Raw genomic sequence first — 24,788 nt, 5'->3', positions numbered from 1 at the left:
CAAGTAGGTAGAGAGGCAGGCCGGGGCGGTGGGGCGGTGGGGGGGGGGGAGCAGGCTCCCCGCCAAGCAGAAAGCCCGATGTAGGGCTCGATCCCAGGACCCTGGGATCATGACCTGAGCTGAAGGCAGATGCTTTAACCCACTGAGCCACCCAGGTGCCCTTAAGATGCTCATTTTTTAATGTGACATTACCTACAAATTTAAATTCTTGTGTTTATATATTGCTAGATAACTGCTTTCTCCTCCATGTTTCGTAGATGTCATGTTGGTGCTTGCATCTTACCTAAATGATATGCACTGAAATGTTGCATCTCGTAGATATCTTTTTACTTGGATGTTTTCCAGCACAAGTACCTTGTGCTTTTCTTCCTTAACCCTATATCTGCCCTTGCTAGCCTGTATAACCTTGTAGTTTGAACACTTGTAACTCTGTCATCTCTCAAGTTTATCTCTAATTTTCTGAGAAAGAAAGATCTAATGATTTAGGTTTACTTTTCATCTTTCATAAAAATTATCCTGTATTTGATCTGATTTTCCATAAATACGGATAAGTGAATGCCTCTCCTGGCCTGAATTATCTTAGTAATAAGAGTAGTTAAATGCACACTTCACCAGGATGAAGCAGAAGTATTTGCCACTTGGGTAGGACAGGTACATATATAATTCCTCAGTTTTTATGTAATGATAGTTGCAACTATGAAGGAAAATGCAAAGCTCAGTATCTTGCCTTAGAAGAAGTGTTTCTTGAGTTTAATTATTAACCCACTGCAGAAGTTTCATAGCCATTTAATTATGTTGACCACTGTTCAGGAGAAAACACTCTGACCTCCATAAATGTAGTGTCCCCTTCCCCTACCCATTTAGGGCAGCAGTGTGGCTAGTCAGGAGAAAAACAAGGGCAGGGAATACCTCAGTGTATCTCTCTTTGGTTTTTTGTTCTTAGTTTAGTTCTCAGATTTTTGCTCCTATACTAAATGGTTGGGAAATAAGATCTCACTGTACTGTTTTCAGAGCAACATGAAGAATGCCTTTTATAATGGACTAGTAGTAGTACCTGATGTAGTGTAGAATTTAAAAAATAATATTTTTGTATGAATAATACTGTATTGAGCTATGATTTATATATAGTAAAGTGCACAATCTTAAATGTATTACATAATTCTGTCAAATGTATACATGTAGTCATCTGTCAGATAAAGAAAATTTTCATCACTCAGGAAGTGCCTTCCATTTCTACAGAATTCTAAAAACCTATTTTTACTAAGTGGATGGGAATAGTTTAAGTGAGAAATTTAATAATCAATGTGCATAAAATTTCTTTAGGTAGCTGGAGAGCAGTGAACTTAGTCTTTAAAAAAATTTTTTTAATAGTCTTTTTTTTTTTTTTTAAAGATTTTATTTGGGGTGCCTGGGTGGCTCAGTTGGTTAAGTGTCTGCCTTTGGCTCAGGTGGTGATCCCAGCATCCTGGGATCAAGCCCCATGTCTGGTTCCCTGCTCAGCAGGGAGTCTGCTTTTCCTCCCCCGTCTGCAGCTCCTCCTGCGTATGCTCGTGTGTGTACTCATGCGCTTGCGCACTCTCTCTCTCTGTCAAATAAATAAATTCTTTAAAATTCTTTAAATTTTTTTACTTGTCAGGGAAAGAGAGAAAGAAGAAGTAGAGCAAGCACAAGCAGGGGGAGTGGCAGGCAGAGGGAGAGGCAGACTCCCCACTGAGCAGGGAGCCTGAAGTGGGGCTCCATCCCAGAAACCTGAGATCATGACCTGAGCCAAAGGCAGACACTTGACCAGCTGAGCCACCCAGGCATCCCTTAGTCTTTTTACTTTCTAAGATTTTTTTTCTCTACTATAAAAGTGAATTTTACTAAGCATTAGTTTTGTTCTAAAACAGAGTTTGAATTTCTTAAAATATACATTTGGAAATGAAGAGACTGGGATATAAGGCAGTCCTCCGTTTTCTAAGTAAGAAAAAGAAGTGTTTGGTCAATGTGAATACAAACTTTTAGGGGTGTAGGTAAAATAATTAAATGTCTAATTAAAGTGCTAATTATATATATTTTAGTTAGTTTTATATGCAATTTAAAAAATAGTATAAAAAGATCTTCTATATTTATTCATTTTACTCCTATGGTAACTTCACATGTATGTTTAAGATCACAGGTTATATAAAATAATATGCATTTGTATATGTTCCTAATATAAATTTTAAAGTACTAGTTTTCCACCCTCTTTATGAAAGCAATTTACTCGAACTTTCCACATCTTCACAGATATCAATGTCTTTAATGTTTACTAAAATCATGTGTAAAGTTATTGACCAGTTTTTCAGTTACTTACTTTCTTAACAAGTTATTTGAGATAGAGCACTTTAAAAAATCTGTAAATGTTACTTCAATTGGAAATTTTATCTGAAGCCACAAGAATCCATTCCTATTTCACTAGGAAAAATGCCGTCATTTTAATGCTATTTGTGATCTTCCTAACATTCGAAAGGTTTTATTGCATTGCTGTATAAGTGCTCTTCAAAAGCCTTTTTCAGTGGCAGCTACCTCTTGTAATTCTGAGATCACACTTAAGTATTAAAAACTGTATCTTACTCCCTTTAAAATTTGTTTGTTGTAATAACCTTGACAAAGCATCCAACACTAATGTTGCCTCACATCCTTCCAAACTTAAGTGTTTCTGCCAGGTGATGAGAACTTCACTGTCTTTCCCCTTTCATAGACTCTGACTGGCTAGATGTCCCTGGGAGTTTAATTCCATTGATATGGTCTTCCTCTTTTGAAATCCCACATGCCCTTACATTGGGCATGACTGCATGCTTGAGTTTTTCACTTTTAGGTTTCTTGGGAGCTTTTTCCTTTTCTTCCTGTTGGTATTTAGTCTAAAATTATTGGTGCCAGCCTCAAAAGTAAGGATTTAATTGTAAAGTAATTCCTTTTTTTTGGACAGATAATTTTAAGGAGGAAATCCTTGTGTTTGGGTATATATGCTACGACAGCTGCAGCCACTGTTTACCATTGTGTGTGAGAGTTGGTAGTGTCATTAGTTCTCTTATTTGGGTGAAGTTTTTGGCATTTTTATTTAGTTCTTTGTATTTTTTTCCCTCCTTCCCTGTAGAGCTTTTACATGTTTTAATTTTTGTCTTCCTTTTTTACTAGTTTATTGGTGACCATGGCTCGTCTTGTTTTAATTGTTAGATAGTGCTCAACTTAAATTCTTAGTAATGTGTACAGGGCCACTGATGATAAGGTGACTTGTTTAACATCTGTATATCTTTTAGTGTAGGGATTTGAAACACATAAAACTAGATGTGTATGTTGTGTCCTTGCTGTCCTTGAATTTTGTATAAAACATTAAGATCCTGTTCATTACAGTACCTCAACTGGAATCTAAGTTGTTAAATTGAAATTATCTTTTAAAGTAGTTTGACCCATATTGCTACATTCTAGAAACTAATCCCCCTTATTAACAACTCCGTCTTTTCCTTTGTAATATTCCCTTAGAAAGAAAACTTTGCAGACGTTGTCTGAATGACTTAGAGTGATGTGTAACAGTTCAGACAGGCTGGATGCACTGTTGAAAGCCTCCTTTGTCATTGCCAGCTAGGATGTCATCTGTTTGAACTGGCCTTTTTCTTGTTTGCCTGGGGTGAGCAAAGAGTGATGATTTAGCAGATTTAGTAGAGTCGTTTCTTGTTACCTAGCTGTTGTAGGAAGTTAGACTTTCTGGCTATAAGTGTACAAGGTGGCATACAGATTGTTACTGGTCTTTAATCATCTAATCTTCTAGGCAACTGGAATGATTTTTAGAGTGGAGGAGGCATTGTAATTTTTGAAATTAACATATAATGTATTATTTGCTTCAGGGGTACAAGTCTGTGAATCATCAGTCTTAGACAATTCACAGCATTTACCATAGCACATACCCTCCCCAGTGTCCATCACCCAGCCACCCTATCCTTCCCCCATCCCCCAGCAACCCTCAGTTTGTTTCCTGAGATTAAGAGTCTCTTATGGTGTGTCTCCTTCCTGATCCCATCTTGTTTCATTTTTTTCCCTCCCTGCCCCCCACAATCTCCCACAACGCCTCTCAAATTCCTCATATCAGAGAGATCATATGATAATTGTCTTTCTCTGATTGACTTACTTTGCTTAGCATAATACCCTATAGTTCCATCCATGTCGTTGCAAATGGCAAGATTTTGGGGTTTTTTTTTTGATGGTTGCATAGTATTCCATTGTATATATACCACATTTTCTTTATCCATTCATCTATTGATTGACATCTAGGTTCTTTCCATAGTTTGGCTGTTGTGGACATTGCTGCTATAAACATTCGGGTGTATGTGAGGTGCTGTGATTTGATTTTTCCTTCTCTCCCTTCTCCTTCCCTTGCCCCTCAACCTCTCCCCATCTCTACTTTCTCCCTTTTCCCTCTACTTCTCTCCTTCCTGTAGATTATTAAAGAAGATTTAGGATAAGAGATAGTAGTGTTTTATGGATGTAAAGAAAATATTATAAGTAAAATGTTTCTGGAATTTTCAGAAATCAGGAATATTATTTTAATTCCCCAAGATGAGTTAGTTGGGAGTTAATTTATCCTTCATTAGAAAATTAATATCCTTCAAAATTGGGAAATTTTTTTTTTTCAAAATTGGGAAATTTTTTTATTTCAGAGGTCAACAAATGATTAAAGTAATATAACCATTTCTCCCATCAAGCAAAGATTTGAAAGTAATAATACTTAATGTTGGTAAGAATTTATTGAAAAAAGTATTTTCAGATCCTTTTGATGACAGTGTAAATTCGTAGAACTTATCTGATAAGTAATTTGGCCGTACTTACCCAAATCATAGTTTTTCATCTAGTAATTCTCCTCAGAATCAGTTTTAATGAAACTTTATTCAAAGATTTATGACCAGAGATTTATGTCTTCAAATGCTCATTATAGAAATATTTATAATAGAAAAAAATCTGGGACAGAGATTGAACATCCAACAGTAAGCAAGGGACTAAATAAATTATAGTATGTACTAGACTATTACAGAGCAAGAAATGGATTTTGAAGAATACTTAATGGCATGGGAAATATTAACTAAATCTAAAATGAAAATGAAATTTACGTATTTTTATTACACTTTAAAAAATGAAATACGTGATCTGTGCAAAAGAAAATATGTATATATGTCATAAAGCATAATAAAATGCAAACTTGTGAACATACTACACAACTTTACCAACACTGTTAAATATAATAAATTCTTAATTATGCGTATTTATTCATAGGATAAGAAGGAATTATTTCAGGGTATTAAAGCTTTTCATTTTGGGGGTTTGGATTATCAGTGATCTTTGGTTTTCACTTAAATGCTTATGTTTTCTAAATTCTGTACAAGGGTCATGTGTCCTCAAAACTAGAAAATATCATTAAACATTCATTGAAATGAGAGAAAAATTTAAGGTGGTTTCTTTCCAACTCCATTTCATTGGAAAGAAACTTCTGAAAGTGTCTGCCACCTTTTATCTCCTGAGTGACAAATCATGACTGGATACGCAGGGTGGCATTATCTACTAGTTGTAGGTACTGTAGTATGATAGTGCTCTGGAGAACTGACAGGCTGGTAGTTACAGGAATTGTGGATGCCCTTTCTTCCACATAGCGTTTGAATGACCTTTACAAAACACACTTTTGAAATCTACTTAGGTTTTTATGTTTCATGCCTTTAGGAAAAGGGGATTCATTTCTTCATTTAACAAATACTGGGTTCCTGTTAAGTACCAAAGAAGAGTAACCAGGAGGGTAATTTGCTAAAAGAAAACAGGAAGAGAGACTGATTTAAATTGGGTGGTCAGGTGAATCCTGCTTAGGGGGTTTCAACCAGGACTGAGTGATAAGAAAGAGCTATTCGACTGTGATTTAAGGGTAGAGGAAACAGCATGGGCAAGAGCTCTATAGCACAGTCTAGGAAAAGAAAAAAGGCCAGTGTGGTTGGAATGCGGTAAATGAGGGGAGAAAAACTATAAGAAATAAAGAGAGGAGGTAGGGGAAAGTAGGCAGAGTGAGACCATGAAGGAACATTGTGGTTTTGGAAAGATGTTTGAATTTTATATTAAATGCCATAGGAAATTGTTGGATGGCATTAAGCAAGAAATAAAAATAATTTATTTATTATTATTATTATTATTATTATTATTATTATTTTTTAAAGATAGATTGAGAGAGAGAGAGTGAGAATGAGCAGGGGCAAAGGGCAGCAGGAGAGGGAGAAGCAGGGTCCCCTGAGCAGGGAACCCAGCTGGGCAGGGAACCCAGTTGCAGGGTTGATCCCAGGATCATGACCCAAGTTGAAGGCAGACGCTTAACTGACTGAGCCACCCAGGCACCCCAGCATGATTTAACTTAGTTTTAAAAGATTCCTCATTGCTTTGTGGAAAATCATTGTAAGTGGTCAAGAGTGGGAATGCGGAGACCAATAAAAAGTCATTTTCAATGGCCCAGGTGTGAGGTAATGGTGGCCAGAGTGGAAGCATTGAGAAAGGAGAGAAGTATAGATTTGAGGTCTCTTTGGAGATTGACACAATGGATTTTGCTGAGTGTTGTGTATGAGAGACTATAGGAGAGAGGGAAATCAAAGCTGGTTTCTAGGATTTTTGACTTGAGCAACTGGAAAGGAGATGTTGGCATTTACAAAGGTGGACAAAATGCATCAGGCAAGTTTGGGAGTATTGGAAGTTCTAGTTTGAAATGTTGACTTTGAGCTGCATGTTGACATGTCAGATAGGCAGTTAAATATATGAGTTTGGAGCAAGTTGAAGAGGTTTGGGATGAGGGTGAATATTTCTGAGTCTTTAGTGTATAGATAGAATATTTAAAGCCATGGGAGAAGTGGAGGTAATGAGGACTGAGCCCTGGGATTTCCAGGTAAATGTCTTGACTGTGGAGGAGGAACCAGCAAAGGTGACCATAAGAGAGATTTAGGTGAGGAAAACTAGGTTTGGGTAGTAAATTTGATCTAGAATCTGAACAAGAAGGTGAAAGTAAAGGGAATTTCGAAAGGGGTACATCTGGATGAATGGTATTGAGGGAAGGAGTGAGAGGAGATCGGAGACCTAATTGTGTATTTGTTTTGTGAGGCTGCTGTAACAAATTACCACAAATTGGATGACTTAAAACAGCAGAGATTTATTCTCTTAAAGTTCTGAAAGGCTGAAAGGCTGAAAGGCCAAAATCTGGCAGGGTTGCCTTCTCTCTGTGAGGTTCTAGGGGAGAATCCATTCCTTGTCTCTTCCAGCTTCAGTGAGCTGTCCCAGCATTCCTGGGTTTGTGACCATACTGCTACAGTCCCTGCCTCCATCTTGATATCTCCTTCTCTCCTGTGCATCTCTCCAGACTCCCTGTGCCCTTTCTCAGAAACACTTGTGGTATCATTTAGGCTCCACCTGGATAATACAGGGTAAACTCAGAATCTTTAATTTGTTTGTGAAGACCTTTTTTTTCCCCAGATAAATTAATTCCAGGGATTACAAATTCCAGGGTTAGGATTTAATCTCTTTGGGTGGCCAGTATTCAAGCTACTAATCCTTGGTTTTAGAAGCATGGTAGCCTTTGGAGATCTCTATAAGGGGAGTTTCTTTGGAGCAGTGGGACATAAAAGAATCCTATTTCCCTTTCATGTTTGCTGTCACATAGAGAAGTCTGTTGTCTGTTTCAAGACTGCAGGTTGATCACATTGCCTTTCTATGGGCCATCAGTAGTTGTATGCCTGTGGTTAGCTTCAAGTTTTACATGTTGAATATGAGAAAGGAGAAAAGGTCTCAGAAGCCTCTGGCGATTCTTTCAAGTTCTGTGTTGCTGAACTATGTGATCCAAGTTGGCATTACTAGTGGCCATTATTTCTATATCCAAAGGCTGGCTTATTTTAGATTTTGTACATCTCTGTTTTGGTTAATAATATCAGTAGCTGTATTATTTCTTTCATAACCTGATTGTTAAGAACGTTGCTGGGAAATTCCTATTCAGAAAGTGGAATGGATGTCACTTAGTAAGATTTAGGTATAGTGGATATTTTAAATAAATTCTCTGAAGGGAGGGAAGGATGGTGGCCCAGTTGGTTGAGTGTCTGCCTTTGGCTCAGGTCATGATCCCAGAGTCCTGGGATCCAGCCCCACATCGGTCTCCTTGCTCAGCAGGGAGCCTGCTTCTCCTTCTCCCTCTGCCACTCCCCCTTCTTGTGCTCTCTTCTCTCCCAAATAAATAAATAAAATATTAAAAAAAATTTCTCCGGGGCACTTGGGTGGCTCAGTCATTGGGCGTCTGCTTTCTGCTTGGGTCCTGGTCCCGGAGTCCTGGGATCGAGCCTCACATCGGGCTCCCTGCCCGTTGGGAAGCCTGCTTCTCTCCCCCCCCCTGCCGCTTGTCCGACCCCCTCCCCGCCTGTGTTCCCTCTCTCTGTGTCTCTCTCTGTCAAATAAATAAATAAAATCTTTTAAAAAATAAAATAAAATTCTCTAAAGGGAGAGAAGGGGATGCAGAGAAAAATGCAATTTTTGCTATATATTTTTTTTCTTTCTTACCAGCTTTGTGAAACACAGATGATAAAACTGTTGCTGTGCTGAGCTGCCCTCATTGGTTCTCTGCACACTTTCCATGATTCCTGCAGGATAATGGGAAACATCAGAAGTGCTAAACAAGTTATCTCTTGCTCTCTGTGGTACTGCATGGACAAAAGATAGGGACCACATCTGGAAGAGGTTTGCTTTCCTGGGATTTCTAGTAAACAAAGAAATTCCTTCATCCTCAGTTTTCTTTCAGTTGGAACTGAAATAATTGGCAGCCTGAGGTTGCTTCCCTATGTGTATGTGTATTTGGAGAGGAGGGCAGGGATTGGGCTTCTTCCTTATGAGAGCCTTTGCTTTCTCAAGTAGCTTACTTGATCAGTGTACATTAAATCTTTGCTTGTGGGACCATATTCCTAAATTACCAGAGTGCTGACTCAGGATTTATGTGTACCCTTCAGCTTCTGTATTGGGGACAGAGGCCCTAGTTTGTCATGGTGAAAAGAAGACAGGCTTTGGAGTTGGCAGACCAGGTTCATCCACATACTTTTTCTTTAATCTTTGGCAAATTATATACCCTCTGGAAGCCTCTTTTTCCTCATTTGTTAAAATGGAGTTGAAGGCATCTGGTGTGCTTACCACATAGTAGTCATGTAATAAGTAAATTTTTACCAATATAATAACATCTTTTCGTCTTAATACTCAGAATTTCCTTATTGCCTTTGATGTCTTTGTATTAAGCAGAGTCCTAAAGAAAGATTCACTTGTTAACATAGCATCTCTTTTGGGGAAGGAGAAACAGTGGACCCCCACCTCCTACCCACCTCCCCAATTTTGTCTCTGTGACAATTACTTGCCATTAGGTCTTGGATTCCAGTACATTGGAAGACAACCATAGCCATTAGGGAATACTTTTGAGGGAGGCTTTCATTAATTGTAGAATTTACTAGGGAGGGCAGAAGAAAGTTGGCTTAATGTGTATAGGAGTATCTCTGGGCAAAGACCGAGATACTGGGAAGGGAGTTGCTGAGGAATTAAGCTGTAAACAGTTCAGTTTATCCAATATAGAGTATTCTAGGTTTGGGGAAGAAAGCTGTAGGAATGTGTCCACTTGGAACAGGATCAAGAAGGGAAACAGCAACGAGAAGAACTTAGTAGACAAGTTATTGATTGCCCACCGTGTTGTGCCTGTGCTGCTTTGTAGTGTCAGGTGCTGTGTTAAGCTATGAACAAAGGATGGCTTTTGGCCAAGGTCATGTATTTCCTCTGTAGTTCCCCAGCTCTGTGACCTTGGGCAAGCTGCTTGCCTGTCAAATGGAGTTAAGACTATCCTCTATTTCCTGAGATCCCTCAATTTAATAACACCTGGGAGGAGGTGGTAGGAACATTTCCTCATTAATTTAGACATCATTTGTAACCAATCGTATGATGTTTCCTGGTTGTAGAAATTTTAATGTGATTTTTTAAAGTGCATTTTAGAAACAAAGCAGTATAGTAATACCCATCTCATGGATGGCGGAAAGATTAATAAGATAATGTATGTTAAGTGCCCATCAGAGTTAGTATTCAGTGAATTGTAGCTATTATTAACAGATCAAAGGACATGAAAAATAATTTGATTGGGAACCTCTGAAGAAAGAATTTTAAACAACAGGGTCAAAATGTGATCAGGATCTGAAATAGGACTAGAATGAAGGGAAAGAAGATGAGATAAAAATTCAAATATTGTTAGGGAGATAAATGAGGGTGTATCTGAGTAGAAAGTTTTACTCCTTTACAGACAAAATTTTCCTTGTTTGTAGTGATACCTTCACTTGTGGTATATGTTCCATTGTGAACAGAGGGAATGTGGTAATTTTATGGGACAAAATGATTCCTGTGTCATCTGGGCATGTTAGAGTAATTCTGATCTCGATGCTATGCAATTTCTGAATTTTGCTCATCACAAAAAATAAAGCATTGTTTGATGCACTGATAACAAAGTGTGTGTTAGTTTTTGTTGTTCTGTTTGTTTTCATTTTCTTGTGGGAGTGGGTTGCTGGTTAGGGACTTAATTAGCATTAGTTTTTAGCTAATCCCCTGACCAGGAGATTTCTTGCTTAATTTCGAACATCTTTATGTTTTCATTAGAGTAATACTGAATTTTTAGCTCTTCTTTCTTTTTTTTCTTTTTTTTTTGCCCCAGGTCCAGCAAGACTATGAATCTCTGTTCCAAATGCTTTGCTGGTAAGTGCAGAAAAAGGGTTTTTTATTTGTTTTAGTTTTTCTTCTTTTAATTGTTTTTAAGACGATCTAAGTTATTTGGCCTTCCTTTGTGTTTATGCATGGGGTTTTGTTTCCTTTGCATATATGTGAAAGTAGTTCTCTTTACCAGGGTACTTTATGTATTTCCCTAGGACAATTGAAACAGCCTTCCCTGAGTGAAATAAAATTTTCTGTGTACTTGCATCCAACAGACTTTAATAATGTACGGTGGTGGGCATATAGTGAAACTATAAAAACTTGTGTTGTAGTAGGATAACAACATGTTCATCTCTGATCTTGACTTGAAATATTAGTAGTGAATATTGCTTTTACCAATGAGAATACAAGAGAGAGGATATTTTCATGTTGGAGTCAGGAAGAGAATCATGTTGAATTAGCCCTAGAATCCAGTTCCCTTGTTGAAATTACGTTGGGTAAATCACTTAATCTCTTTGGACCTTAGAGTCATCATTTGTAACATGAAGGGCTTGGGCTTGATGTTTGTCAAGGGCCTTTTCCACCCCCCCAAATGCTGATTGGTTGACTCCATAAACTATGACTCCTTCATGAACTTAAACCTTCATTTTTAAAAAAGAATTTTATATCTAATGATCTCATATGAAATAACTAAGTCTTTAATGAGATATGTTTGATCTTCCTTTCTAGTCATTTTGTCAAAGATAAAGCTGGATGCAGGACAGGTTTTGATCAGGAATGTATAGCAATAGGGCAAAGTTCAGTTTGAACTGAATACAACTTCAGTTTGTGCAGAGGTACCTGGGCATTTTAAATGGAGAATGAGGAGAATGAGGGAGAATGGAGAATGAGCTAGCAAGTTGCTAGCTTGGCTCAGTAGAATCAGGGAAGTAAAGAATTATAAAGGGTTTGTCAGTGTAAGTGATGACTAGTTTGGTTGTGTCTACTAGCTGATGTCCTGGAAGTTTAGATTCTATGCTACTGAGACTGAGAGACTGTGGCCCTACCATTCTTTTTTTTTTTTTTTTTTAAATACTTTTTTTTATAAACATAGGCCCTACCATTCTTGATGGTTAGATTTTAAAGGAATGGCTTTCATGTCCTTGAGATAGGGATTCCTGAGATTTAGGAGTTGCATGTGCATCTCAAAGGGACAGAGGAAGGATTCAGTTGCAAATAGTAAATGGTCTAAGATAGGGTGGTTAGAGACTTGTAGACAGGTGTTAACAGCTAGAAAAACTTTTAATTTTTTGTAGCCTTGGGCTTTCTCAGGCAGGCACTTTAAGAGGGGCTAAGGTCATCCTGGGGATGGGGCCTTGAGTTGTTAGAAAATGTGTTGGTGTTTGTTTAAATATTTAATGTTTGGGGGAGGCCTAGATGAAACCATTTGTGTTGAGTCTGTAGTTTTTATAGTTTTTATAGGTCAAGGTTGAGTCCTAGTTGAGAAGAGGGCTCAGAAGAGCCTATAGCTAGAGATTGGTTAAGGAGAGACTCTTTGTTAGATTTCACCTTCTCTTCATTATGCTACTTGGGCAAGAACATAATCATAGTTAGGTTTTAGTTCTTTACGTTTATGCTTAAATTTGGGGATAGTTGGGAGGGAACTGGGGGAGTTGGGAAAGGTGGCAGTTTGTATCTGTTAAAAGTTCGGAATTTGTCAAACATTTTGGGTCTTTACAAGGAAAAAAATATTGGTAAGTTTGGTTTTTATCCAACTTTTAACAGTATGTCTGCCATTAAGTGAGCATATTGTAACTTTTTTACTCTGCATGTCTACAATTACACATATATGAAGAAATGCTTCCTTACTGGTGAGAGTTTAAGTTTTATAGTAAAGATGAAAATAGCAGTGAGACAAAATGTGTATTAGATTGATGACTATCTCCATATAGAGCTAGCTTCCCCTTATAATTCAGTAAAGTGTGGCTTTGGGACAAAGCCAGGCACCTTTGAGTAAAGGAGCTCACATCAAATACTCAAAGAACCATCTTGTGTCCCTGACTAAATACAAAATTTTAAAAATTACCAGTGAAGGCAGTTCAGGTGTGTTCTTTGCATTTCGTTGTACTTGTAGTTTGATTTTTTTTTTATAGTAATAATTATTTATTGTTTCCATGGTGATCTTTGTCCATTTACTTTTTATTTAGCTTTGTCATTTTTGCTTTTTTGCTTTCAAAAATATTAAGAGGGTATTTTCTTTTTTTTTTTTTAAGATTTTATTTATTTATTTGACAGAGAGAGATCACAAGCAGGCAGAGAGGCAGGCAGAGAGAGAGAGAGGAGGAAGCAGGCTCCCTGCTGAGCAGAAAGCCCGATATGGGGCTCGATCCCAGGACTCTGAGATCATGACCTGAGCCGAAGGCAGCGGCTTAACCCACTGAGCCACCCAGGCGCCCCTAAGAGGGTATTTTCAAGTGTGTAAAGAAAATACTCCTTTTTCCCCCTTTATCTTCATCCCCATATTCTTTCTTTCTTTTTTTTTTTTTTTTTTAAAGATTTTATTTATTTATTTGACAGATCACAGTAGGCAGAGAGGCAGGCAGAAAGAGTGAGATGGGGAAGCAGGCTCTGTGCTGAGCAGAGAGCCCGATGCGGGGCTTGATCCCAGCAGCCTGGACTCAATTCCAGGACCCTTGGGGTCATGACCTGAGCTGAAGACAGAGGCTTTAACCCACTGAGCCAGCCAGGCACCCCCATCCCCATATTCTTAATTTCCTTAGCATCATTTGAAAGGAATGACTAGTAACATTTTGCTTGTAGAAGTAGCATTTAGTGTTCTTTTTTGAAGTACAGAAGAAAAGTCATTGAATGTTACAGATATATTTGTGGATTTTGTTCCTGTATGGAAATAGAGTACAGAAATACATTTTTGCAGCATAGATATTAGATGTGTAGGACAACATCAAGATTTTTTTAGCCAAAGCCACTGTGATTTTAAATACTCTTTTAAAATTTACCATAAAGGATACAGTGTGCTTTTAAAAGATGGAAAAATCACTTTAGAAACAGCTGCTGTGTCCCATTAGGTTAGTTATTTTTCAGGATTGCTTTTCAGAATAAATCTTTGTGGTGAAAAAGTGAGTTTGTTGTAACTTGTCTGCGTAAAATTGAAATAAGTAAAAAACATGTTTAAAATCTTTGAGATAGTAGTTTACTAGGTGAGGAACTGTAGGTCCTAGTTTATAGCTAACTTTGATAACTGTTTGCCTCTGATGAAATACTCTGTCAAATTGTGAGCATATGCCCCAATACCTACTGTCACTTCAGATTATTTTTCCTTTTCTTTATAAAAGATTCCTGGGGTATTTGAAGTTGGAGAAAGGGAATAAGAAGGGAATGGGAAATGAAAGTTACAAAAAAGCCATTGAATCGTTAATTTTGCCGGTAAATTGTATACCAAATAAGTGTTTCTCCATACTGTTACAATAAGGAATGTCTGTATCAGCCATTTGCATGAATGTAGAAGAGTACCAGTTGGATTTGCTGTTCCTAATAGCTTGCAGCTTAACCAGAATTTCTCTCATTGAAATGGGAGGATATTGTATCCATTTTTATTTTTTGGCATCTTGAATCCTGGTTTGACCTGGCTGAAATCATTTTAGGACATTTGGAGGTGTCTCTCCCCCCCCCAACCCCCCACATCCAGTGTGCTACTTCTTAACCTTTAAGTGCCTTTGACCTAAAGACCCTTATCATCCAAGATTTTCTTGTGCCAGAATCACAAGGATGTTTAAAGGAAGTATTCTCATATGTCGAATTTAAGAAACAAAACAGAGGATCAAAGGGAAGAGAGAAAAAAATAAAACAAGATGAAATCACAGAGGGAGACAAACCATAAGAGACTCTTAATCATAGGAAACAAACCGAGGCAGGGTTGCTGGTGGGGAAGGGAGATGGGGTAACTGGGTAATGATGGACATTAAGGAGGGCACGTGATATAATGAGCACTGGGTATTATATAAAACTGATGAATCACTGACCTCTCTACTTCTGAAACTGATAATACATTATGTGTTAATTAATTGAATTTAAATTAAAAAAGTAAAAAAAAAAATTAAAGTGAGTATTCTGGGAAGCCACCAAAAAAAGATTGATTCTAATGTTATGAACTGAGTTGCAATGGATTGAAAATGGTCTTCTGAATTCTCTTTATCTGAGGTTATTATGTAGTCTTAAAAAAAAAAGGAAAGTTATCTTTATTATATATATTTTTTACATTCTCATAAGTGTTTGCTTTTTTTCTACTTAATTGTCAGTGCCCCTTATGCATGTTTAGTATTTTCTTTCCTCAGATCACAATTCTCTATATATTTTCTTGGAAACATTGGTATAGTTTTCTTAAGACTGAGACTATCTGTGAGCAGAAGCCGGAAGTACTTGCAGTCTGGATAAGGAATTCTCCCACCTTTTAGTTGATATTTTATCCTTCCCAGTTGAGAGTGTTAACTATTTTTATATTACCTCTAAAGAAAGGATAAAAAGTTACTTAGCAGATTTGCAGTTTATTTGAAGTTATGGAAAGAATGTGTAAAGTATTGAAAAGGATGATATTTAAGCATCCTTGAAAGTAAGTTATCAATTCATCTTGCCACAAATCTTTCTAGTTCTTAAAGCTATTTGATCATCATTTTTGGTTCACTTTTAGCTTTCCTCCCCCTTGATAATATTCTAAAATAATATCCTTTCATGCTTTTTCTTTTATTAAATATTTTTATATTGTTTGTGCAAGAATCAGTAAACGTCTACACTAGAAAGCCTCAAAATTTCACAACACGATATTTATAGTTATGGTAAATAAACTTATTTTGGGGGGCATCTTTTTAAAAGTTTTTTTTTTTCTTTTTTTTAAATAGAGCATGCACAGGAGAGTGCATGACGGTGGGGAAGGGCAGAGGGAGAGAGTGAGTCCTAAACAGTCTCGCCAGTGAGTGTAGAGCCAGACATGAGGCCTGATTTTACGACCTGTGAGATCATGAACTGATCCGAAACCAAGAGTCAGATGCTCAACCCACTGAGCTACCCAGGCACCCTGAACCAGTACTTTTTAATGAAGTTTTTAAAATTGGATGTTGTGGTTCATTAGTGGTTAGAGAAATCAATCTAATGGGTCACAGTTGCATTTAATTAATCAATTAAGATAGATTTATTTATTTTAGCAGGAAGGGGCAGAGCAAGAGAATCTTTAAGCAGACTCCCTGCTGAGTGCCGAGCCCAACTTGGGGCTCTGTCTCATGACACATGGGATCACGACCTCTGCTGAAACCAGGACACAGATGCTCAACTGACTGAGCTACCCAGATGCACCATGATTGCATTTTTAAAAATTGAGTGGGATAGAAAATAATCCGTGCACTGCAGACATTAAGGGCAAATACTGTTTTTGTGAAACCTGTGTTTGAGTTACATGGATAAATGAAAATAACTTATTACTGGGTTTATAATTTAAAACGACTGTGATTTGAAAACCGCTGAATTGCAGAAATTTACTGGGAAGTCATTGAGTTTTTTGGGTTCCCATTTTCTTTGGAAAATAGACATAGTTCTTTTCTGTCTTTAGGCAAAGGATTAACCAGTTGATTTTTTGTGACTTTTGTCTATTCTGAACTCTTGAGTAGTTTGAATTACATGATTTTCTGTGTGAAAGCATGAACTAATAAACCTCATTGCTGCAATATTAAAATATATACAAAAAGTCAAGCATAGCCTCTAGTCTTACCTCTTACAAAGGTAGCAATGATACTGGCTATTTTCTGTTTGAGTGTAAACCCAATTAAGATACTGTTAGTCTTTGATATTTTGGGACATTTAGTACCTCATTCACAAAGCCCTCTTGTATTACCATATTAGCAGTGCTTTTCACAGAATGGTTTTGCTAAATAAAAGTATGGTTGAGAGAAACACCAAATGGGATGATCACAAGTGGGGAAAGCAGAAGTTTTTAAAGAACTGACAGGAGTGACTCCTTTAGCAGTGTGGCATTATCTCCACCACCCTTGGACATGCTTACTGTAGGGGAGTATGGTGACTGGGAAGTTGTTATTATGTATATGCTATTTTCTACTTTATAAGGGAGTGAGTCTGAAGATCTGTCCCAGGGGGCAGAAGGTTCTCTGAGTATCACTGATGATTAGATGCTTATCAAAAGACAAACTTAGCATGTGCTCAGTGTAAAAAGAACCAGTTGATCCTGTATGTATTTAATGTATAAATAATTTTCAGTATGTTCCTTTAAAAACTGACACTAAAATGTTTATTATTTATAGACTGACAAAAGTAGTTCATTGAGAAATCAAAGTAAGCAATTTATTTATACTGTAGACATGAACTGAATATATTGTTCCACTCAGGATATATGCTAGTTTATGATTCATACAAGATGGGATAAATATGGAGAGATAATTACTTGCAGTACAAGAAGCTGTGTTCTTTTTTTTTTTTTTAAACATTACAGACTAGATCTCTTAAAAGGGAATACTTTTAATAAAAAGCAGAAACATACTCATAATTACAGAGAACAAACTGGTGGTTGCTTGAGGGGAGGCAATAAGGTTACAGGCAAAATGGGTAAAGGGGAGTGGAAGGTACAGGCTTCCAGCTATGAAATGAGTAACTCATGAGGATGAAAGGTACTGCATAGGGAATGTAGTCAGTGATACTGTAATAGCATTGTATGGTGACAGATGGTAGCTACACTTGTGGTGAGCACAGTATAACATACAGACTTGACTAATTCCTGTCTTTTACACCTGAAATTAATATAACATTTTGTGTCGATTATACTTCAGTTAAAAAAAAAAAAGGAATACTTCTAATGTGCATTAATACGTCAATTTACAGAAAGGGACAAAAATAGAGGAACTAAAGTATAAGAGATCTCTTGTCAGTTGAAGGTTAATTAAAAATACAGATAAAGATTTATTAAATTATAAGCTGCTGGTGTAGTTATTTAATTTTCTGAAAATTAATTTTTTTAAGAGTATTTATTTGAGAGAGTAAGTGAGCAAGCGAGCGAGAGAGAGAACATACCAGCAGGGGGAGCAGCAGAGGCAGAGGGAAAGCAGGCTCCAGGCTGAGCAGGGAGCCCGGTGTGGACCCAGGGCTGGTCCTGCGATCATGGCCTGAGCAGAAGGCACCCCTGAAAATTACTTTGAATGTAACTTTTAAAATATATGTATTTGTTGGAAGACAGTTGTTTATTTTTGTTACATGGTTACTTGTGCTTGTGTCTCATTATTGGTAAAGAATGTTACAATAAATGATACATGTCACATAAGAAACACATTCTAGCATGACTCTAGAGCTAGGTGATACTTAGTTTTGTAAGATTCTGTTTTCAGGTACTTATTCAAAAGAGTAATCTTAGATGCTGGTTTCTGATACTTTGGAGAGAAAATAAAACTTTTTTTTTTTTTTTAAGATTTTATTTATTTGGCAGAGAGACACACAGGGAGAGAGGGAACACAAGCAGGGGGGGTGGGAGAGGGAGAAGCAGGCTTCCCGCTGAGCAGGGAGCCCAGTGCAGGGTTCAGTCCCAGAACCCTGGGATCATGACCCGAGCTGAAGGCAGAAGCTTAACCCTCTGAGCCACCCAGGCGCCACTCATGTTTACTTCTGTTATTTCTCAGTATTGTCATATATTTATTGTTTTTAGTTCAAAATGGACTTTGGAGAGGCTTTAAGTGTTTGAAATGGCCAGTAGTCAAGGAGGATTTTATTTTCCTCATTGCTGCATACTTTGTATCCAATTTGAAAATTATCATTCTTGTTCATTGCTGTCAAATTTTCTACCTAAATCAGAAATTATTACTGAATAATAGAGTTTATGCTCTTAACATGAATTTATTTATAATTTTATTTATTATTTATTATTTATTTATATATTATTTATAATGTTTATTTTTATTAATTTATAATTATTTATAATTTATTTATAACAAGAATTTATGCTCTTAACATGCCATTAGTTTATTTGGGATCTTTATTTTCCCTTTCAAAAATAATATAAGGATATCAGCTAAATGCTGATTGATAAGACTACAGAGCAGTATGTGTGGTATCTTGTTTTTGATTAGACTATACTTAATTTATTTTTATTTTTATTGAAGTATAGTTGACACACAATGTTACATTAGTTTCAGGTGTGCAGCACAGTAATTCGACAAGTCTGTATTTTATGCTGTGCTCACCATAACTGTCATCTGTCACCATACAGTATCACTGTCAATATTACAGTATCATTGACTGTATTCCCTCTGTAGTACCTTCCATCTCTGTGACTTATTTCATACCTGGAAGCCTGTATGTCCCATTTTCCTTTAATTATTTTGCGCATACACCTCCTTTTCCTCTGGCAACCACTAGTGTGTTCTCTGTATTTATGGCTCTGTTTCTGCTTTTCTGTTTATTTTTCTTTTTAGATTCCACATAATAAGTGAAATCTTGCAGTACTTTCTTAAAGAACATGTACAAAGTTATATGTTTATATAAAATAATATGGCATATCTATGTACATGGCTGGCATTGAGGAAACTATACAAGGATGTTCCACATTTCCTTCTTCCCACATGGACTTTAGATTAAGGAAGACAGCATGAGGAAATGGAGCAAGAAACAGAAAAATTATATGCAAGTGACAGTGAAGGAATCTGGGGGTGAGGGAATCTGGGAATTCTGCTCTTTGCATTCCTTCCTCACCAACTTTTCTTCCATCCAATCTGAGTGATAGCCTGACAAGTGAATGACCAGTCAGGGAAAAAAGTATAGACACCTGCCGTCACCCTGCATACGCATCAGCAAGTTCATGGCCGTTCTCATTTGGCCAAATGTTTGGCGTATCCTAATTTGTGAGATGAGAGGGCAAAAGAGGATTACAGAATCTTGCCCTCGGCCTGTTCTACTCTGGTCCTCTTCTGTCCTAATTAGCAGTTTGATTCAGGCCAAGCTAGTGATAAGTATACTGAAGATGCTGGCCACCAACACTCCTTCCTCCACCTGCTCACAGATTTATTATTGCTGCTTCTCCTTCTCATCTCATTGGACTAACATTACTGAGCTGTAGGAAAGCAGAGATTTCTCAATGCTCTTTTCTCTTTCCCTGACCATTTCCCCACCCCCACCAAAGGTGAATCATTGCCTAAGAAAGAAACTTTTGCTTCAGCCCTGCCTTAGTACCAAGGCCTGGAGGTTGGCTCTGTTTGTCCTTTTACTTCTGGTCTCCTTAACAATACATCTGGCATCTGGTTATATCTGAAATGTGGGATTTTACCACATGAGTGTGACTGAGCATGTGTCCTCAGGTCCATAGCTTTTTAGCAGCAAAGGCCAGGAAAGTGGGTGGGGGCAAGATGCTTCCATAGAAGCTAGCTTCTTAAGCTTTTTCCTTAAGCTTCCTTTCCTTTTCTTAAGACCATGATACTTGTGAGGCCCTCTTGCCTGAATTTATAAACCCCGAATCTCAGCTTCATCTTGCTCCATGTATTTGTAAAATGGTTCCTATCTGTAGGCTCACCCATTGGCCTTCCTTCTTAGTTTTACAATGAATATCATAGATTTTTTTTTTCCCCAGCTGGCAGTTATATGATTGTTAAATTAGAATCAATCTTACCTATATTCAGCTCTTTTATAGGTGAGGAAATAGGCAGCCATAGAGGTTAAAAGGCTTGACCCAGGTTAAGCGTCAGTTCTACTGAGATAGAGTGCAACTAGAACCCAGATATCTTGTCTCCAAACCCAGTGCTCTTTCCACTATCTCGTGATACTTGGAAAAGCAACATGCCAGAAGAGAAAGAGAAGGTGCTTGTTTCATGTAAATAATGTTCTCTAGTCTTTGTTATTTAAGAACCAGGGTAAACTGTCAAGAGATACTCACTGAGTAAGGGAGGTTATGTGGGCATTTAGTTTTAGGCAAGCAAATCAGTTTTTCTTTTTGAGGATTTTCTAAACCTGCCATAATGGAAACACGAAGCAATAGCAGCCTAAGGAAGAAAAACACTTAGAGGCACAGACAACACATCTCATTCAATCTTTTTGCCTTATCCCAAGTATGTCAGGTTAGCCTCCAGATGTAAATCTACCATATTATTCCCAAGGTTTAGCTTACCAGTTTTGGGATACTCTCTTCCAAAAGGAGAAATCACATCTATCCTTTTGCAAACAAAAGAATGTTTGCAACATTATCCAATCATAGTCTCTTATTTCTGACCCCTACCTGGGCTATAGTGAGGGTGTAGAAGTCTCAGTTTAACCAAAGAAATGAACTCAGCCTTTTTTCAACCCACATCCCTTTTCAGCAGCACACAGCAGAATTGCAGTCATTTCTGGCTAGCAAGGTGAGAAGATCTAATGAGGCATTCATTCCATCCTTCCCTATGATAAATAAAAGTCCAGTGGGTGAGGAAGGGGAGAGAAGGGGGGGCCCAGCTTACCCCACAGTTTGCTGGTGACAGATCCTGTGAGATGGGGATGTGATCACTAGTTACCAGGTTCTTGTCTCGTCCTGTACTTGGGATCACTTATTCGTCATCTTGTCTTTGGCCGTGTTGTAGTCTCTTGAGTCAAAGTATGTTTGTCTTTTCTGGAATCTGTGCATGAGGAAGTCAGAACCTCCAGGCTTTTGTCTTAGGCTTGGATATTTGGCCTTTAGCTTTGCCTCCTTGGCTCTCTCAGTAAGAATAGCTTTTTTCTCCTCTGTGTCCTGCATCTCTTCACCAGTCTTCTCTGCAGGATTCTCCTCTTCTTGTTTCTGGGACTTCGTGGGATCAGGCCTGTGGAGGTAAGAGGCTTGGGAAGTCAACCAGAGAAGGGAAGGGGAAGGGGAAACGGAGACAACCACTGCTTTGACTGCTGTCAACTAGGGTTGCTCAGTCAAAATGGTGGCCCTTGCCTCATACTTCTTCTTCCTTTCTTCTTAAAATTTAATTTATTATTTATTTATTTATTTGAGAGCCAGAGAGGGAGAGGACAAGCTGGGGAGAGAGAGAAAAGCAGGCTCCCCACTGATTAGGGATCCCACCCTGAGCCGAAGGCAGATACTTAACTGGCTGAGCCTCTGACTTAATTTCACTTAGCCCAATATCCTTTAGGTCTACCCATATTGTTGCAGATGGTCAGATCTTGTTCTTTTTCTATGTCTGAGTAATATTCCATTGTGTATGTATACCACATCTTATTTATCCATTCATCTATTGCCGGACACTTAGGTTGCTACCATATCTTGACATTGTAAATAATGCTGCAGTAAAGATAGGGGTGCATATATCTTTTTGAGTTAGTATTTTAGTTTTGTTTGGGTAAATACCCATAACTAACATATATAACATAATTTATATGTATATAGTTGCATGGGATAAAGCTGAAAGAGAAGGTACATGAAAAATTTAATTTTGGCAGTTGGGGAGATTTGGGATTTTTAATTTTGTTTATATCTATGTTAAACTTTTATTAATATAATTATAAATAATATTATAGATATTTTAAAAGGTAAGTATGTTCTTATGTCAGACATGTTCCATAAGTGGTTAATTTCTTTTTGAAGTGAGCAAACGAGAATTGGCCATAGGTTACAGCACTGGGAATCTAAATGTTGACGTCCAAGTTCAGTGATACAACAATGCAGGGTATGGGGTGGAATGGTAGATAAACCAACATGCAAACATTTCTCTTCAAGGCGACTTGTTTTTCACGGTAATTTCCAGAACAGGGTAACAAATTCCTGTTTCATAGGAGGTAAATTAAAACATTTCCTCATGAACCTGTAGCTCTTACTGTTTGGAGTTGTACTCTGATCTCTTTTCTGCTTCTATTCCATGTTAGAAGTTCAGAGTATAAATGGCCTGATATACCAGTCCCTTTTGGAAGCGAATAAGAGTTGTAGGTTACAGCTGAGTTTTGAGGTTCTGTAGTAAGAGGAACAGAGTGAATCTGAAAATTTTAAGCACTTCTTGTTATGCGTGTTTTCTTCTAGAAGTTGTGGGAACTCTGTACCCATCACTAAAACAGTATAAAACAAACTACCATCTCTAGTGTGTCATTTCATAACATGGTGAGGTTGGGGCAAGATACTAGAATTTGTATGCTTGTCTTAACCTTGATTTTTCAAATCACCTTTTCCAGAAGAAAGGTGGCTGCTGATCTTAAAATGAAGCATGTGAATAGGGTGTTTCTGTCTTTGTAATTTTGTTGACTTGCTTACTGTCCTATATGCTGATTTCTTAAAAACAAAATCTAAAAAAGATTTCTCAAGTATAATATATACATTGATCCTGCATTGGTTAATAAGAGGCAGTTCAGCTTATTGAATTCTCTCAGCCAGTGTGTGTCCATTGGTGGGTATCTGGTGTGGGTGTCTGAAATTCAGGATATTACAGAAAATAATATAATAAACGTCCACAAGCCAAACCAGAATTGAAAAATATTAACTTTTTTTGTTCTTTTTGTTTTTTTATAACATTTTATCTATCTATTTATTTAAATTTTATCTAGTTATTTGAGAGAGAGACAGTGAGAGAGCATGAGCGAGGAGAAGGTCAGGGGATGAAGCAGACTTCCTGTGGAACTGGGAGCCTGATGTGGGACTTGATCCCTGCACTCTGGGATCATGAACTGTGCTGAAGGCAGTTGCTCAACCAACTGAGCCACCCAGGCGCCCCTATTTTATTTATTTTTTAAAGAATTTTATTTATTTGTCAGAGAGAGAGAAAGAGGACAAACGGGGAGCAGCAGGCAGAGGCAGAGGCAGAGGGAGAGGGAGAGGGAGAAGCGGGCTCCCTGTGGAGTAAGGAGCCTGATTCGGGACTCATGACCTGAGCCGAAGGCAGACGCTTAACCAACTGAGTCACCCAGGCGTCCCCATATATATATATATATATGTATATATACATATATATATATATTTTTTAAAGATTTATTTATCTTTAGAGAGAGTGTGTATGAGTCGGGGGAGGGCATATGGGGAGAGAGAATCTCAAGCAGACTCCCTGCTGAGTGGGGAGCCTGATATGGGGCTCCATCTCACAACCTTGAGTTCATGACCTGTGCCAAAACCAAGAGTTGGATGCTCAACTCACTGAGCCACCTAAGTGCCCTGTTTTATAACATATTTTAAAAGGGAACTAAATCTCTTAGTTTTCGTCTACCCCAATTATTTTTTCCATCTTACGAAGAATCACTCTTCTTAATTTTGCATTTGTACTTTTTAATATGAATGGGTGCTTATATAAACAGAATATGATTCTGTTTTAAAAAATATGTAAGTCATATGTTGCCCTAGTCATGCTACACCTTTTTTTTCTTTTTTAAGATTTTATTTATTTAGGGGCGCCTGGGTGGCTCAGTGGCTTAAGCCGCTGCCTTCGGCTCAGGTCATGATCTCAGGGTCCTGGGATCGAGTCCCGCATCGGGCTCTCTGCTCAGCGGAGAACCTGCTTCCTCCTCTCTCTCTCTCTCTCTCTCTGCCTGCCTCTCTGCCTACTTGTGATCTCTCTCTCTGTGAAATAAATAAATAAAATCTTAAATAAATAAAATCTTTTTTTTTTTTTTAATTTGACAGAGATCACAAGTAGGCAGAGAGGCAGGCAGAGAGAGAGGAGGAAGCAGGCTCCCCGAGGAGCAGAGAGCCCTACGCGGAGCTTGATCCCAGGACCCTGGGATCATGACCTGAGCCGAAGGCAGAGGCCCCAACCCACTGAGCCACCCAGGCACCCCTGGTTTATTTTTTTATTTTTTTTTTTTTAAATGTTATTTATTTATTTGACAGAGAGAGATCACAAGTAGACGGAGAGGCAGGCAGAAAGAGAGAGGGAAGCAGGCTTCCTGCCGAGCAGAGAGCCTGATGTGGGACTCGATCCCAGGACCCCGAGATCATGACCTGAGCCGAAGGCAGCGGCTCAATCCACTGAGCCACCCAGGCGCCCCGCACCCCTGGTTCATAATATTCTGTTAAAATCAGTATCCTGATTTACCCTGAATAGTCTCAGTTTAGAGTGTTTATGACAGTGAAACTAATAACACCTCTT

At 37.9% G+C, this 24,788-nt stretch overlaps 1 protein-coding gene across 1 annotated transcript in view; it reads left to right on the top strand.

Moving 5' to 3' along the window:
- Nucleotides 1-24,788, top strand: part of LOC111147526 (zinc finger AN1-type containing 3) — a 346,816-nt gene that overhangs the window by 101,450 nt on the left and 220,578 nt on the right. Inside the window, exon 2 of the mRNA XM_022503589.1 lies at nucleotides 10,742-10,782. Within this exon, the coding sequence (XP_022359297.1) occupies nucleotides 10,742-10,782 (41 nt within the window). The remainder of the gene's footprint in view (nucleotides 1-10,741; nucleotides 10,783-24,788) is intronic.

The sequence above is a fragment of the Enhydra lutris genome, unplaced genomic scaffold (assembly GCF_002288905.1).
Source record: "Enhydra lutris kenyoni isolate GAN:26980312 unplaced genomic scaffold, ASM228890v2 scaffoldscaffold17, whole genome shotgun sequence".
NCBI classification, from domain to species: domain Eukaryota; kingdom Metazoa; phylum Chordata; class Mammalia; order Carnivora; family Mustelidae; genus Enhydra; species Enhydra lutris.
This window is presented reverse-complemented; position numbering and strand designations above follow the sequence as displayed.